The following is an 18,293-nucleotide window of genomic DNA, read 5'->3' as shown; positions in this document are numbered from 1 at the left end:
GGATTAAGCACAGGGAGTTTCAGGCACCTCCCTTGCTTCCTGGCCCCGCCAGACACCCTGGAGCCAGAGGCAAGCTTCACTTGTGAATCCCGCCAAAGACCAAACTAACAAAGGGACCAAACCTGGTTTGGCACGCAGAGTAAATCGCAAGAAGGACCTTTCCACAAAGAAATGGCAAAAAAAGAAGACCAGGGCCATTTTCTCAAAAATGTCACCCTTGGGTGTTTTACTGCAGCTGCGAACGCAGCCTGCGGTAAAAGCACACCACAGTAGTTAAAAGTAAACCACTGCCACCAGCCATTCATGAAGGAAAGAGTAACATAAAATTGTTACATGAGAAGCTAGACAAAGAGGATACTAAGTAACCCATCCAGCACCCTATTGTAAGATAGTGTGTGCTGGGTCTAGAAAGTTAAGTGTAAGTAAAGTCAAATTCACTTCACTGCTCTTGGAAACAGTAGTTTATCCAAGAGAAGGTATTTAAACGTTTGGAAAATCTGAGAGACTTCCCATTGCCTCTGCACTGAAGGTGCTGTGTGACGCAATGTAAAGGTGATGCCTATGGAGTTTGTCAGACTCCATACTTAACAAAGAAACACAGAAAACTCATAGAATTAAAAGTACAAAGTCCCAAAGTTCAGCAAAAGAGATGGGGGTCTCTAAGGTGGGAGGAATTTAGCACTAAACTAAACATTCTCCTCAACAGTTCTTAATTTTCTCAAAGATATGTGCTAGATCACTCTCACAGTGCTGCATGAACATAAGAGAACTGTTAGCAGATATATGCTAGGTTATTTATAACGTGCTTAATACCCAGAGGTTTCAAAGCGCAGACCCGGTGATCAAACCTGTGTTGCTCCATGTCGTCTTGCTTCCATGGCGAGCACGTTGCTGCTGAGCTATCCTCCCAAGACACCTTGGATTTCACTTCCAAAATTCCAATCTGAGACTTAATTGTTTCTTGTGCAAGTAAGTTCAATAAACAGAGGGGCCAAAGGTTAAACTGGCTTTGCTCCACAATCTGGATTCTGCAAACATTAAATTGTTTGCACTTATTTTAGCATTCAATCTGTTTTATAATTATCTTATGGTGTTTATGAATTTTTCAACAAAGTTAATTTAGTTTAATACTTGGAAGAGACCGGCCCAGTTCACATTGTCAAAAGCCTTCTCTGCATCAACAGAAGTCTTCTCCCTGGATTGCTAATATAGTACTGTTGGATGTCTGGTGTTGAATTTTCCTTTCCACGGGCACATCCTGCTTGCTCAATGTTTAGGAAGTTGGGCATCTTGTTTTCCATTCCCTACTAAGAACATTTGTGCACATTTACTGTATGATTTAAAGAGGGGCCCTCAGCATTTGTCTTGATCTCTTCCTAGTTTTGAAATGACATTTATGATCAACTCATAGAATGTCTTATGAAAACGGTTGTACATTATAGATTCCAGTAATGAGCAGAGGATGGGCATTGTTTCTAGGCTTTATAATTTGAAGAACTCAAATCTGGATTCCAACTGCACCTGGGAGGTTGCTCTTCTGCACCCATCTCACAGCACAGAATGTTTCTTGTGGAATGATGGGAGCATCCAGTTCATCCTTTTTCTGTGTTTAAAGTACAACCCTTTTATCACAGACCTGCTTGTTAAATATAATGATCTGTGGTCATTCTTATGTTCACAAAATGTTCGTTGAACTTATGCAAAGCAGGCTGGAATCCTCATTGGTTCTTTGTCCCTTCCCCCTTTCCCAATATTGGATTTCGAAAAAAAGTACAATAGGAGTGTATTGTTGCTCTAGGTTTTGCAAACGTACTTTACTCAGCAACATACGTGTCATTTTCTTATGCGTTCAACATAAAATGGAAGTGGTCATTGGAAATAAACATTGTAACAATTTAAAAAGAACCGGTTTACAATCGTAGTACAATTATTAAATCATTTACTTATTTGTTTTAGTTGCTTATTTTGCAAAAAGCAGAGCCCTCACTCATCAAAATAGAATTTTAACTGTGTTCGTGCTGCAATCAGCAATGACTGGGATGGCACTAGCAAACCCTCAGCTGACTACATGACTCTCTCTGAAAAAGACAGAGTGAGATAGACAGCGATGGGGTGGGAGGTGCAAGGAGAGGGAGGGAGGGTGGGAGGGAGAGAGAGAGCGAGAGAAACACAGAGAGAGAGAGCGCTATGGACAGAGATGGAGATCACAGCAATTGAGTGAGTTTTGATTGGTGTATGGAATGCCTGCGACATACAGTTTTGATCTTACCCTGAATGGCTTTACTATTTGGTATTTTATCTTTTATATTCTTTTGTATAATCTGGACAAACGTCCAAAGGGGCACCTTCGTGCTGACGTGTATATATACTGAAACTGAATAGAAGACAATGCAGTTGTGCACAAAGAGTCTTGGTTTCAGTGTTTTGTGAAATTTCAACATATGATTATAGTACAATACTCGAAGGTATATTGTTATAGATTGTGATGGCAATAAAAATAAAGATGAAAACAATTATGAATTGCGTACAAGAACAGGAAACGATGGGGAGTTTGTGTGTGACAAAGAAGGAAAGAAATTGAAATTCTTAAAAAAGAATTAAAAATGCATTTTGTCCATTCTTGCCTCAGGAGTGATCTTACTGTTGGTGGACAAGTTACGCCGCATTGGCTGGGAACAGTTATGGCGGTTGACAGCAGAGCGGGAGCTGATGAACATGCTGTCCACCTCCCTAGCAGACCAGGTGAGTCATATGCATGGTCCACTGTGCCTCCTAATGGGGGATGGACGGGGGTGCAAAACGTGTCTGTCTCTCAATAGGGTATACCATTTGACCAGCCACTCATATTAGCAACACTGCCCCAGAGAACCCACTCACACAGTAGAAATGTACCGATTTATATGCTATACGTTCTGCATAACATAAACTACTTTTTTCATCCCCTGGCTTTGTTAGGTAAGATTTTCATACCGATGATCAATCTTCCTGATCTGTGTCAACCCCAGAACATTTTGCTGGACTGGTACATTATTTTTCCTTATACATCTGTAAGTGGAAACCTTTTTCCACACTCAGTCTTTTACTCTTTCTATGAGCGTCATTTTTAAGTTATCCCCTTTGACAACTTTTTGGCAATAAGTGCCTATTGTTGCTGGGTTGTACTAGGGGCTCCCCTTTTAACTTTCTCTGGCGGATCTTGTGAGAACTACTGTCCACAAGGGTAGAAAGGATCTTTGGATCCCTTTTACATTTTATTAGGTGAGACCACCAAACACCCCCCCCCCCCCCAATTCCCCTCCCCCACCTCCACACCTTATGTGGAGTGCTGGGGAGATTCCGAGTATCTCCTTTCTCATTTTAAATGTAACATTTATGTTACAAGGAAAAACTTAACTTTAATGGCTCGTGGCAGTGAACCTTTTTATTAATTCAGTGCACCTTACCGGGGGCTGTTTAAACTGCTCCGTTAAAGGCACCCATTGGTGCTCATTTGACCAAAATGGTCCCCATCTTCTTTTTTAGCCATTTCAGCATTCCTTGTCCTTTCTGGTTCCCTCCCCTGACATCCAGGGCAGGAAATTACTTTGTGTGATTTTTATCTTGGGCGGGAGTCCTGTGGACTCCCCACCCAGGCTCCAGAGTGTCTGTGAAGGCAGGAAGCGAGGGAGGAGTCCAAAACTCTGCAGCGCTTTGTCTTCCACCTGGCTGTGAGATTCTAGTTCAAACTGGGAGGCTGGCTGTCCTGAAAGCACTGCCAACCCCCCCAGGTTTGAATGTTGCAAGGCTGTTTGATTGGCTGGGTTTCTGCATAAAAGTCTGAACCTGGAAGCTGAAGAGGTAGTCAGCCACTGGAACCAAAACCAAGAGGAAGAGGAAGAATTTGCGGCTGAAACGATTTCCAGCGACCGGAGAGCCTCCTGTGTAACCCAGAGCCTCCTGTGTAACCAGAGCCTGCTGTAGCCCTTCCTTCCAATCGACCTGGGGACTCCGGAAACGACGACCCAGAGCCTAGTGAGTTCCACTAGATACAAGACCACCTGCATTTTGAGCCATCCCATGCCATGCTGCGACCTTGCGTGGCTGCAATACCCCAATACCTTAGGACCTCGAACCATTGTGCTGTGCACGGCCTTCTGAATACCCAATCTCGCAGAAACTTTATGGGCATCCTGCTGGATCTCCAGAGGCACAATTCCAGCCCAAGAAGTTCCCTCGACAGAGTGCTGGACCTTGCAAACAACAAGAATTCGACCAGCGATATTCTGTCTTTGCTCCTGAAAAGGCACCACATCCACAGAGCTGCATCCAAACACGAGGAAACTCTTGCCTGGAGCCTTCTTCTGTGATCCCTGCTGCAAAAGCCCTTTCAAAGTCCTGTCTTTTGCTTTCTTGACAAAGGAATCCAACAACCAGGGTTTTGGCTGCATATCCTGAAGTTTTCCTGCTGCAACTCTTCTGTGCTGAGGTACTGTGTTGGCTGGGGTATTTTACCTACCTTAAGCCTTTTTGATTTCTGTATAGCTGTGGGGTGTTTTTAATGATTGGGAGGCCACTCATCCAGTTCACCCAGGCCCATTGCGGAATCCTCCTAAGGTGTCTTCTCGGAAGTCCCTGGACCCTCAAATAACTTTAAAGTTATAAACTTGTTTGAACATTCTTCCTCTGGAATGACCTTGCCTGCCACTGAACCCTTTCTAACCCTGCCTACAGCTGGCACCTAGACCACTAGGGTCCATCTACTGCCTCAGAGTTTATTCATGCTATAGAATATGGGAAGGACTGGATAGGCAAAGGGTCTTGCCATGAAAAGAATAGCAAGTGTTCAAAAGTTACGTACTTGTAAAAGACCTTGGTTGGTAAATGTAACCCTGAGAGTGAACAGTTACAAATGTTATTACTTACGTTAGAAATGTTCTGCCATTCTGAAAAGTATATGTAACATCTTTATTTACTTAGAAACTGTTTCACCATTCTAACAGAACGTAGATGTAAGGTTATATTACTCACCTGTGATTTGGTTGTGCCTCTTCCCAAAAGTAATGCTGTTAGGATAAATGTATGAGTGTCCCCAACTGGGTCTTGCTTCCCCTGACTTGCGGTTAGCCTGTCCAGAATAAGTCTGCCTAGGTCATACTTACCTTTTAGGTTGCTGGTAGCTCCTTACAAAATTATATAGGATTGTCTTACCTTGAGAATAACTGTTATCCGAATATAAGTTACAGTTATTGATTCCCTTAATTTGTGAACTGAAAAGCAACTGTAATTGAATATTACACCCCAAGGTCCAACACCCCTAGAATAACTGTGTTATCCTGGATCAGGGTTATAGGTGTTTTACTGTTCCTAGAATAAGAGTCCCACTATTCTGAAAAGTATATTGTCAAGTTGATGGATTATGTGATTTCTTTGTTGCACGTCACAGCATAACTGACAGGGTCTACTCTTTCTCTTTGCTTCAGCTTTTTCTCCTCTCCCTTGCTGACCTCCTGGCTGCTGACACTGATATTGCACTGGTGACCTGGTCACCCTCAGATCTCGGGCCCAGGTCCCCTCCCCTGCCAGTCGCACTCCTGAAAGGCCTTCCTGGCAACCCCCACACATGTGGACTGTTCCTGTATCCCTACAGTCCCACAACCAGCACTTGCACTTGATGTCTGCACTTAACCTTGCACTTGCCACCTGCTAGCCGTACTTTTACTTACTCTTATTTATTATTTATATATATATATATTTCTTATCCCATGTACTGCACTGTCCACTCCCCTTCCCCCCGCACTTCTCCTTCCTTCCCCTTCCCATGCACTTGCGCGATATGAATGACACCTGGCCTAGTAGGATCGTGTCTGTCTTCCCTCTGTTCTCCCTCCCTTGCCTCGTCGCGCCTTGAAACACTTGTGTATAGGCGCATTAAAATGGCATATCATATCATACTACCCTTGTATTACTGTAAAGTAATCTGAAAGTAGCGCATGGTTTTACTCCCCAAGAATAGTGTGCCCTATACTGAATGTGTATACAAAGGTCTGACTTACCTAAAAATACTGTTAGGTGTTCTAAATAAGGTCTGTGCTTTGATCTGTGTATTTAAAGTATAGTGTTGTTTTTTATAATGTGTTTATATGCTTTATGATGGTACTTACTTACCCATGAACCTCTTGGTCTACTTGTATATAAAATAAACCCTTTATTTTTTACAATACATAGTGTTTCAGTGTTTCTTTGGACCATATGTTTGATACAATGTCTTTGTACTGATTCTACAGCCCTCTCTCCCTCCTAGGATATGCCTGGCTGCTCCGTCTACGCTACCCTGAACTCAGGTGGTACAGCCTGCTACTAAGAGTGGTGTCTTGTCTCAGTAATATGGTTTTAATGAAGTCAATGGTAGGGCTTCAGAAAAACTGTCCGAACACCTGGGACTTTAATTTGCGGTTCGATAAGAATTCTTGTAATTTTGTACATAGTTCCTGGGCATGTTGAGGACAATGGGCCTCATTATGAGTTTGGAGGTAGCCATGGTGCTATTAGCGCCATGGCTGCCTCCAAACCCGTGCCCGGGTCCGGGTAGTCGGAATGGGGATTTACCGGGTCATTACAACCTTGGAGGACCTGGTAAGTCCCCATTCTGAAAACTCCCCATTCCCATTCGAGCCCCATAGGGCTCAATGGGAATGGGGACGGAGCTAATAACGGGCCTGCAAATAGTGGGTCCGTTTTTAGCTCCCTGGTCCCTTAGCAGCTCCCGCTAAGGGTTGCTGGTGAAACCAGCTGGCCTTAGTGGGACCCACTAAGGGACCTCGGAATGCGGCGGTAGGGGGTTAACGGCACCGGCATCCTTACCGGTGCTGTTAAGCCCCTACCGCCGTACTCGTAATGAGGCCCAATGGCTTTTACCCAATTCACAAAGACAGAGGTTTCTCCTTCGAAAGACAATAACAAAAGAACCGCTGACAGCATGGTATCAAGTATTCCTTCTGAAGCAAATCATGCCATTCCTACGAGACACCAGCTTCAAATCAACAAAATGCTTTGGTCTCATCTCACCTAGTCTGAGGAAACGTTCTTGTTAGTCAAGCATTGATGTAGTAACCCTGTGGGAGACTACATAACCCTTGTCCTTTTGGTATTAGGTAACCCACCTATTGGTATAGGTCTGTGCTGCACAAGTTGGTAGTGTGACTGAGCAGCCAGATTTATCTCAAGAGGGGTAAATGTGAGCTGTAGAGCTGTAGCAATGAAATCCAACAATATAAGTATCTATCTAAATAACACTTGCACTCAAGGTTTCTAGTTAAAATAATTATTTATTTATTTAACAGTTGTTTTTAAATAAGCATTCTCTAAAAAGGGCAATGTGCAACAATACAAATACACTTAAAAATAAACTTTTCAGAATCAATTCAAAGCAAGTAAAGACTCTTTAGAGATGTTTCATACACACTTTCTATACCCTGGGGTGACTTCACTAACTAGGGCAGTAATGGCATTTATATATCACTTGTACACTTTGTAGATTCTGAGGTTGGCAGAATGGAAAGGTTAGAGGAAGTATAAAGGTTAAACAGGTAATCAGAGCATGTGAGCACTTTAACTCTTCCAATGAAGTCTACATAAAAAACTTTCCCAGCAAAGTTAATTTAAAACCAATGCATCACCTATGAGGGAGGGACAGTAAGAATCAAAGTCAATGGAATAGTCTGCATGGAGCCAGGACAGCCAAAGTCAATTGAAGCACAGCCAATGGAGCTGAGGCACTTCTTAGATAGGAAAAGTCTTGCACAAGGTTAGAGAGTTTGTTGAAGAAAAATCACTGTAGGGTCACAAGCTGTTACACTAGAGCTGAGATCAACTCTAGAAAAGCAGCTACTGCAAGTCTCAACTGAGAAACGCAAGCTACAGACAACGAGGTAAGTACCCCAAAGTCAGAACAGTACCCTTGGTTAGAAGAAGAGGGTCTGCAGTGATGAAGGTCCTGTGCTCCTGGGCCTCAGAAACAGAGGTAGGACGTCTGGGGACTCCTGCGGCGGCAGTTTGATGGTACCGAAGCTACAGGCTCTTTTCAGATCAGCAGCACTTTGCGGTTTCAGCGCTCGGTAAATAGCACCACCGTGGATCTTGGACACCGGTTGGGCTTCCTTCACTCCTTGAGTCCTGCACTCTGGTGCGGTGACTCAAGCTTGGGTCGTCCTGCTTCTGGGGGGGTCCTCAGGAGACTCGTGGAGCTTTTGGCCGGCTTACAGACGTTGCACTTGACTGTGGATTTCTCAACCCCTTAGAGACCCCCAGCAACTTTGCTGGATTTTGAGGACTTGATCTTTTTTACCTGGAGAGAGTGAGAGCCTTTTTCCCACTCTCTCATGTATTTTTAGGTGATTTCTGAACTTTGTGTTTCTTTTGGTTTCTGCAGCCTGATAAACTCCATAGGCATCATCTTTTACATTGTGTCACACAGCACCTTCAGTGCAGTGGCACAGGGAAGTCTTTCAGATTTCCCAAGGTTTAAATACCTTATTTGGGAGAAACTACTGTTTCCCAGAGCAGTAAAGTGAAATTGACTTTACTTATAATTATAACTTTCTAGAGCCAGCACACACTATCTTACAATAGAGTGCTGGAGGGGTTACCTAGTATCCCCTTTGTCTAGCTTCTCATGTAACATTTTTAATGTTACCCTTTCCTCACTGAACGGCTGGTGACAGTGGTTTACTTTTAACTACCATGGTGTGCATTTACCACGGGCTGTGTTCTCAACTGCAGTAAAGCACCCAAGGGTGCCATTTTTGTCAAAATGGCCCGGTCTTCTTTTTTCGCCATTTCTTTGTGGAAAGGTCCCTCTTGAGATTTACCCGGTTTAGTCCCTTTGTTCGTTTTGCCTTTGGCGGGATTCACAAATGGCGCCTGCCTCTGGTTCCAGGGTGTCTGGTGGGGGTAGGAAGCGAGGGAGGTGCTGTATCGCTCACCAAGAGTGCACGGACAGTCATTTATCACCAGTGCAGTTGCAGAACCAATACTTTGAACGCAGGTAGACGACACAATGACTTACAACCACACGCACACTTAGAGAGTAAATAGCACTTATACAGCTATTTATTCATAGTTCAACATACATAAGCAGTAAGTGATAACACAGGAATAAATCGCAGATAAATCACAGAAAAGATAGTAGGTTAGCAGGAATACATCACCATGGGCGTAACTGAATCCCTCATCTCGCCAGAAGCGGCTGGAAGACCCCGGTAACAGCCAGGCCGAGAGCACAACAGCCCACAGGTATGTCGGAACAAGGCGTCCCCCCTCCGACTGAAGTCTTTGTGCTTATCCCGTCTGACGGTTGAGGGGTTCCGCATATATGCACTCCTCAAAAAGAGGTGGCAATTTCTCGAACCTTCTGGCAATAGCGCTTGCGCATTGATGAGTTACCGTTGGTTGCCAGCTGGGTCAACCGACAGTAACTTCAAGAAGCAAAGCGCTTACCTCTCCTAAAAACGCCTTGGAAAACAGTTCTATAACTCATCTCAAAACCTTGGCACAGGCATAGGAAACCACAACAAACCTTGTTATCAGGTACCAGCCGGCACCTGCGGATCTTAGTTTTCCCAGCACCGTGTCCTTGGCTGAGAAGACCTGCATTCCAGGCCCAGCAGCGAATAACGTTGAAAACATGTTTTTCGCAAAGCAAGTGCAACTTTCCACTGAGGCATGGATAAGTATCCATTATTGCTCTGAGTGCCCCCAGAATGCACTGCGCACCAGCGCCATGTTTTAGCTCGGGCATCACAGGTGCCCAAAACTCCCTGTGCTTAGCCTCCTAGGAGACAGGAATGCACTCTTAGGTGATTGGCCGGCTGGCTGTCCGGCAAGGACAGCCACCCTGCTGGGTGACTGACAGCTAGGCTGGAATGAATGGGAGAAACCTGCATAAAAGGAGAGGCTTTTTGGCTTGGAAAGCAGAATCGACCACTGGACGAAGGAATCCGAAGAAGAACTTGAAGAGGACGCCCGCTGCAACTCCTGGACCGTTGCTTTGCCTGGCGAAGCCCTGCTGCTGTGCTGAAACTCCAATTTCGTTTCGACTACAGAAGCCCTGCAAGGACGACTTCTCCCCTTGAGTTGGTGGGACCAATCAACTCCAAAGTAAGCCACCTGGACATCCTCTGAGAGCTAGTTGAAATTCCACTTCAGTTGCTGCCGGAACCGAATAGCCAGGGAGAGGCACACCAGATAGTGTGCGTTGCTTTTAAGCTGGCCAAGAGCTCCAGGAAGATCCCCCAGACTCCCAGGAAGCAGGACTGACCGAGCCTGAGCCACCTCAACAGAGTGCTGGACCCCAGATGACAAGTATCCAAATAACACTTGCACTCAAGGTTTCTTGATTAAACAATGATTTATTAATGTAAACAGTTTGAATACGCCTTCTTTAGAAGGGAGCAAATATGCAACACTTAAATATACTTCAAAATACACACTCTCAGTTTCAATGCATCTTTATATACCCATTTGGGATGGCACACAGACACTTCGTACACCCTGAGGTGACTTCAATAACTAGGACACTGTGGACATTGATATATCACTGGTACATTTAGAGCAATACTGAATTTGGTGTCAAAAAGGAAAAGGTTAGGGAAGGAAACAATGGTTAACAAGTTTCTCAAACAGGTAACCACTTTTGAACCCCTCAATGCAATGCCAATTAACCCTTTCCCAGCTATACAAGTAAAGAATGTATGACTTTTTGGAGGGATAGTTAAAACACAAAGTCAGAGGTTAGAAGAGTCTTCAGGGAGCCAGGTCAGCCAATGTCAATTTAGCAAAGTCTAGGGGAGCTGAGGTACTTCTTGAAGGTAAGTAAAACGTATTTCACAATGTTAGAGAGTTTTGTAGAAAAAGAAATCACTGTTGGGGGTAGTGGGGAATGCTGCAAGCAACTCTGCAACAGGCAGCAAATGCAAGTCTCAATTGAGAGCCAGCAAGCTACACCACAAGAGGTAAGTAGCCCTTAGTTCACAGTACCTTAGGTCTGAAGAAATAAGTTCCAGCTGGCTTCTGTTCCTGTTGTTCCTGGGCTTCAGTCGTGGGGACAAGAGGGCGGACATCTTCTGGACTCCTGCACTACAATTCGAAAGTGCGAAAGTCGGCAGCAGTAATGGACAAAGTTCAGATCAGCGTCACTTTGCGGTTTCAGATTCTCGTGAATAGCACCACCGCATTTCTCAGATACCTCCTGGGCTTTCTTTGCTTCTGGGGTCCAGCACTCTGTTAAGGTGGCTCAGGCTTTGTTAGTCCTGCTTCAAGGTAGTCCGGAGGATCTTCCTGGAGCTCGGGTCTGACTTAAAAATGATGCACTTGATTCTGGTGTCCTGTCCCCTGGCACTCTGTTCCTGCAGCAGCAATGCAAGTACAGCCAGCAGAGAGGATTTCCAGTAGAGTTCGTCTTGGGGTAGATTGGTCCTACCAACCCAAGGGGAGAAGTCCTTTGCAGGGCTTCTCTAGTTGAGGCGAATTCGTAGCTTTGGCACTACAGCAGGGCTTGACCAGGCAAACCAACGGTCCAGGAGTTTTAGCAAGGTTCTCTTCCAAGTTCTTCTTCGGATTCCTTCATCCAGTGGTCGACTCTGCCTTCCTTGCAAAAGACCTCAACTTTTATGCAAGTCTCTTCCATTCATTTGCAGCCTAGCTGTCACTCAAACAGCAGGGTGGCTGTCCTCCAAGGGCAGCCAGCCAGCCAATCATCTTTTGGTGCATTCCTGTAACCAAGGAGACTAAGCACAGGGAGTTTTGGGAACCTCCCTCGCTTCCTACCCTGCCAGACACGCTGGAGCCAGAGGCGGGCTTCACCAGTGAGCCCCACCAAAGACAAAATGAACAAAGGGACCAAACCTGGTTTGGCGCCCCGAGTAAATATCAAGAAGGACCTTTACAACAGGAAATGCAGAATAAACTGACAATAAGGGCATCCATGGGTGCTATACTGCAGCTGCAATTGCAGCCCGTGGTAAAAACACACAATGGTAGGAAAAAGTAAACCACTGCCACCAGCCGTTAATTGTAGAAAGGGGTAACATACAAATGTTAGATGAGAAATAAAGGGCATACTAAGTAACCCCCCGCCCCCCCCAACCCCCAAGCACTCTATGTAAGATAGTTTGTGCTGGATCTAAAGTTGCAAAAGGTAAGTAGAGTCAATTTCACTTTACTCTTGGAAACAGTAGTTTAACCAAGAGAAGGTATTTAAATCTTTGGCAATCTAAAAGACGTCCCTGTGCCGCTGCACTGAAGGTGCTCTGTCACAATGTTAAATGATGATGCCTATGGAGTTTGTCAGACTCCAAAACCAAAAGAAACAGTGTTCAAATAACAGAAAAATACATGAGTGGGAAAAAGGTCTCACTCAATCCAGGACAAAAATTAAAAGTCTGAAAGTCCAGCAAAAGAGCTGGGGGTGTCTAAGGTAGAAGGGAATTAGCACATTTCTGAGTCCCTAACAACCTTATTAGAGTTTGACTAGACCCAATTGTAAATTACCCTGTTCATAATGTATGGTTGCCTCCCGGAACTTTCTCACAGTGCTGATTCTGAAAATCCTTAACATGAATGTTGATTAATAATCATCTATAGCCAAAGGATACCTGTAAGCAGTGTGTTTTTCCTTAAATTGTTGTTAGGTGTTTATACTATACCAGCTCACCACCGTAGTAGTCGCAAAGCGCTAAACCTTGGCAAAGCCTTCTCTCCACTACCAAACTTTCTAAGCAAGTAATGTTGCTGCTCTAGGTGGTGCTAAAGTGCCAAAGCTAATCATGGATTTGAAGCATAGAGGTGCATGTGAGGCATACAAGGTGTGTTTTAAGGCCACGTAAAGCAAATGAAAAGGGTGCCTTCAAAACTATGGAGTCCCCAAAGTTGCCTTGGAAGGCATAATAAAAAGCAGGGCAGCCATAAAAGGTAAGCAAGGAATTAAATGCATGGAGGGCATAGATGTCATGTACATCTGTAATTCCTCAGTCTTCAGGGGCGTACAGGACCGTAAAGGCTCCCCACGCTGACCCTAGGTTGGCCTGAGCAAAAGTGAGGGCCATTGTCGTGGGCTCAGGGTCATTGCCAGCCATATTTGGCCACGAGCACGATGATGATGGCTATTCACACCCCCGAGATCACCCTGGGGTGGAAATAGTGAAACCCTTTTTTTTTTTTCTCAGGAGACTGGGTGCGCGTGCCCATGCTCCTGTCAAAGAAAAAACAGATGGCTGCCTCCATAGTAAATAGAAAGCGGATGTGTCCCTTTTTTTCTATGACTGGGCAGCACGGATGGCGTGCGGGCGTAGAGGCTGGAGATCAAAGCCCCAGGCCAGCAGGTAAATTATTGCGGTGGGGGCGGGTCGTGGTGTATGTCTTTGGGTGAATGGACGAAAGAAGATAACAGCACCCGGAGAAAGGGCACAAATGACTCAAAGATTATGGGTGACCACAGACCAGGTATTTCCTGTGTTTGCAGCCGCCTGAATGGTTGAGCGCCTTTCTGCAAACAAATCTTTGTTCAACAATCCATATCTCTGCCTACTTGTTGCTGTCTCATTGTGTTACAAGATCCTGAATGACTCATCTTCTTCTTGCAGGACATTTTTAATGCGGTTATCAAACAAATGCCATCCTTGGTCTACCAGCTGCCATGTTACTGGAATGTCCAGCTCTCTGATCATACGCGTTCCGAGATCTGCTACACAGAGGTGTCTGACCTCAAGGTTAGTGTTGGGCTCCAACAGCTCTGCTCGCATTTGTATGCTTTGCTCGTTAAAGAATGGTCGGGCATCCCATTTGCAGGCAATGCATCACCCTCTCAATCAAAATCGATGTGGATGGGAGTATTTTGATCCACATACAGCTTTGCTGCCCTAGAGCATCCTCTCCCATTGCAGTACTGGGTTGTACACATACACAGCTCTGTCAATGACCATCCATCCTGACCTGGAGCACCTTCTCTTACTATAGGAGCTGCCAATGCAGCTCTGTCTGCACTTACAACACCACCTGCACTCTGCCATTGCTACATCCACATAGGGCACGCCCTGTGTATCTTCATCTTCACTGGAGAGAACGTCCAAAACTCCCATAGATGTCCATACAACTGCGTTCTAATACGCAGCAAACCCAGATATTTGTGACCCTGCACCTCAGTCTTAGATTGTATTTGCAACAAGTTCTTCTCTCTCAGGGCTGTGGCCTACACTGAATTTCTCCCATGCACCTCTTTTCCATCCCTGCTATTCCAGCAGTGCAGTAATATTTGGCTCCACCAATGAACTAAAGAATTCACCTCAAATATGTGTGCTATTCCAGCACCACCTGTTTTTCCACTATTCAGTCCCACACACCTTGGCCACGGTACCTCGGTTCTTCTCTGAAGCACCCCTGGTGTTCCAATATGCTCTCCCATTTCTCAACAGGAAGCAGGCATGCCCACAACTAGATTGTCAGCCCTCAGCATTTTGACTCGCTTTGATGACATTGTTCCCATGCCAGGTTATCCACTGGAACTCGCCCAGTAAACTGCACGTTAAGAACAAGCATGTGGAACTCTTCCGGAACCTTTACCTGACTTTCCTGGAGTATGATGGGAATCTTCTACGGAGGGAGCTGTTTGGCTGCCCCAGTCCAGCCCAGCCAGAGAGTCTTAAGGTGAGGAGAGCCAGATTCCCAAAAACGGGGGAATTTGAATTAAGGGATGGGGCAGGCACACAGTTGAACCTCCTGTGGTAATAATGAGATGTTTCTTACATAGTTAAAACCAATCAACTGTATGCCTTTTTTGGTATAGAAGAGGCATTTAAATCATTTCAGCGAGGCCACAAAACCCTTCAGTGACGAGGAAGTGGAACCTTTGTGATGTAATGTGGCTCAGTGAAGTGTAAACGAGATTTGCCTAGAAGATGCTACTCAGTAGTTTAGTCTGGCATGGCCCTACCCAGTTTCTCTGTTCATAAGAGGCAGCAGATGTTACGAATGGGCGAGGGGCAGGGTGTAAGAGAGATACTTAAGATTCACATTTAATGGGGGTATCAACTTCTTCCTTTTTAAGATTTATGATTTGGCAAGGCTGAGGAATCTCTTGCTGCCCCCTACAACCCTACATTTTGTTCTGATAACTGGGCACTTCTGCTTTATTCAGGATTCAGTCCATCATCGTTAAGAGAGATTGAATTCAAACCAGCTGTGCTTCCAAGCTTAGAATTATTGTAAACATCCAGTGGAGGGCCCCAAGTTTAATGATATGATTTTTGGGTTTCATCCATTTCAGTACTTCGGTCTGAGGGGTACTGCATCAAATCCACTGTCTGAAGATGATTGTCAACTTTAATCTCGAGGAAGGTCAGGCCATCGTTCCCGAGACTCTAATCAACTCATGGCAGATTATTGCAATGGACGGCTTCCCAATTGATGGGGTGTGGGGGGATTCAATGATTGCAATGAGAACAAAATGCAGCAGTTTGGCTATGGGTTTCGTTAATTGAATCATGTATTATAAATTAGACATGCGCTACGCTGATTGCCAACAAGAGGCCGAATTAAAATGTAGTCTCTCGCTCATAAAGTGTTACATGGTCAAGCACCACAGTATATTAGACATAAAATAAACCTTTTCATGGGTAGCTGTGCCCTTCTGTTAGATAATTGTTAGCTATTAACAGTACCTCTGTTTCATATATAACATTTGAGGGTAAAGAGCGATATCTTTTACTATTGTTATTATCAGAGGGTATTTATTGATCACCGAAAATACTGACTTAAGATCACAGCTAAGTGTCTTTTTTTTGTTTAAATCACATTGCAGTATCAGAATTGCTGCTTTGGTCGCATCAGACCTTTTCAGCCATGCAGTTAAATCTGAACGCAAGTGCTTTTTTCTCTGGTTAGAATTTTATGATGTACAACTTTGCAAGCATGATCTGTACAATGTCCTATATTGCTTCAGCTCACCATATATTACTTTTTAGTCCTAGCTGGCTTTTGGCCAAACCCCTGTATTAATTTGGGTTTAGGGATGAAGTTGCTGATGGCTGAACCAGACAACCAATTTTCTGATCCAGATTTTTCTGCTTGACTGCATTTTGTTAGCCAGGGTGTTGTATTTGAGCGGACGCAGCATGAGTTATAAAAGGAACTTTATTAAGTTAAGTTAATGCAGGCAGCAGGCACTGCTGAACGGAAAACTGAGCTGACCAACTGATCACAGAACCCTGGTGAGTTCTGGAACCAGAGTCAGATCTAAAAATGCATGCAACAAAGAATGTATAAACATCATAATACAATAACATGTTAAATATACTAGAATGCATATCCAATAAAAGAATATAAAAACCAATCTAAACCTAACACATCTCCCTCCTTACACAATGACAATTGAATTAGGAAATCACTCGCAACAAAAATCTTTATAGCGGGTAGGCATTTTCCTCACCCTACACCTGGGTGTTTCCAAGACAGTGGAATGACCATCCTCAACACCTTCACTTGAAAGCGTTTCATTTTCATTCCCATTCACACTTACTCTCACCACCTCATCCCCTTTGCTGCCATCACACCTGTCCACCACCTCTCCATCACTGATATCCACAGAGCTTTTAACCAACCTTGCTTTAGACCAACACTCGCCACCCTCCAATATTACAACATCGTCACGTACTGCAGCAACTCTCTTGGGGCCTACAAATTTACTCTCCACACATTTAGATCCAACACTGGGATTTTTTATCAATACAAAGTCTCCCACCTCATACTCCACATTCTCCAGCATTGGATCTTTCATGGATTCACATGCTTAGAATATTCCCCGTCGTCAGACTGGGACCCCTCGGTACACATATATAGCCTTTTCCTATAGGAAAACTTCCGACACTTTTGTGTCCTATCTATGTCCTTTTAGGACCCGCCTATGCATGCTCCGTAGGCCGCCCCAGTATAAGAGGCCCGCCCCCGCGGCTCCCCTTCAGATTTCAACCGTCTCCAAAGTAGTGGGATCTCCTCGCGTTGTCTTACTATTTTGTACAAGGCTTTATACCTGGAGTTGGAGTTAGAAGATAATGTCCTCCATGTCAGGAAAAGCGCTGTTCCGTCCATGCGCGACGTGCGGCTTGAAAAAAGTTTACGAGGGGGACGGACATATGGATTGTATATATTGCCTCCACCCTCATCATTCGGCTGATAACTGCGACATATGCAAAGGGTTTTCTCAAAAAACCCTCAAAGACCGGAGTCGGCGGCTGGTGGCATGGCTGAATGATGGAGCGGGTGCATACCCCCCTTCGGAGGTAGGCTCCACACAATCGGCAAAAACATCACGCCGCGCTACCTCGTCGGAACCACCGGCGAAGAAATCTCGACCGACGGAAAAAGAGTCATCTGGGAGTCACTCAGCTAGAGACTCCTCGTCAAAAAAATCATCTTCATCAAAAAAGCATGAAAAGGAAAGGCCGAAATCCTCCTCGGGCGATCACCATAGACCGACCACGAGTCGAGAGTCGAGTAAAAGCAGGCCAAGTGTGGAAAAGGCGGGACCGCCTAAACCACCTGCTAAGTCACCGTCGTCGACGGCGGTCCAGTCATCGGCCTCCACCCTGCCACTAGCGCAGGTGGCATCCACCGTCCCACCGACAACGGCGGCGACGATGGCCTCGTCGACGGGGGTTCTACAGGAGGCCTGGGGGCCTGAAGTTTTTGACCCGATCCCTCCGGATACTTTACTGCAAGAACATGCTGTGTCGCTGTCCTCGGGGGAGGACGAGAGCGAGAGAATAGCTGGCCCAGCAGACCTAGGGCTACGAGTGGCTGACAAGTCGTCGTCGAGGGGATCCGGTATACCGGTATATGCCCCTCTTCTCAATCCTCAATCTGTTTTGTCGTTGGAAATTCTGTCCATGATTCAGTCCTTGCTACAGTCGTTGGACCAGAGACTACCTCAGGCAAATATGCCACAGTCACCCGTCGACGAGCCGGGCCCGTCCCGTCCACCGACGCACCTACGCACACCAATCTCAGCACTGGCACAAGAGGAAGGTGAGCTGCCAGATTCGGAGTCTGACATGGGAGCCATGTCGGATATCTCATCATCCCCCTCCAGGGATCCAACCTGGGAGTCAGAGGTGGAGTTGGAAACCCCTAGAAGCCCAGCTCATCCGTCCCCTCCGGACGACATTGCATCATTCCATTCTATGATGGAGAAGGCGAGTAAAGAATTTAGTTTGTCCCAGGAAGAACAGAAAAAGGACTGTTTTTTGTTCAACCACATGGGTAAGAGA

The 18,293-nt window shown here is 45.3% G+C and overlaps 1 protein-coding gene across 3 annotated transcripts in view; it reads left to right on the top strand.

The window, feature by feature from the left end:
* Positions 1-18,293, top strand: part of LARGE2 (LARGE xylosyl- and glucuronyltransferase 2) — a 417,721-nt gene that overhangs the window by 322,457 nt on the left and 76,971 nt on the right. For all 3 annotated transcript variants that reach the window (XM_069623248.1, XM_069623250.1, XM_069623249.1), the window contains 3 exons: positions 2,630-2,742; positions 13,617-13,742; positions 14,521-14,676. In XM_069623248.1, the coding sequence (XP_069479349.1) occupies positions 2,630-2,742; positions 13,617-13,742; positions 14,521-14,676 (395 nt within the window). The remainder of the gene's footprint in view (positions 1-2,629; positions 2,743-13,616; positions 13,743-14,520; positions 14,677-18,293) is intronic.

This window comes from Ambystoma mexicanum, chromosome 11 (genome assembly GCF_040938575.1).
Source record: "Ambystoma mexicanum isolate Mex_15411 chromosome 11, UKY_AmexF1_1, whole genome shotgun sequence".
Classification (NCBI taxonomy): domain Eukaryota; kingdom Metazoa; phylum Chordata; class Amphibia; order Caudata; family Ambystomatidae; genus Ambystoma; species Ambystoma mexicanum.
This window is presented reverse-complemented; position numbering and strand designations above follow the sequence as displayed.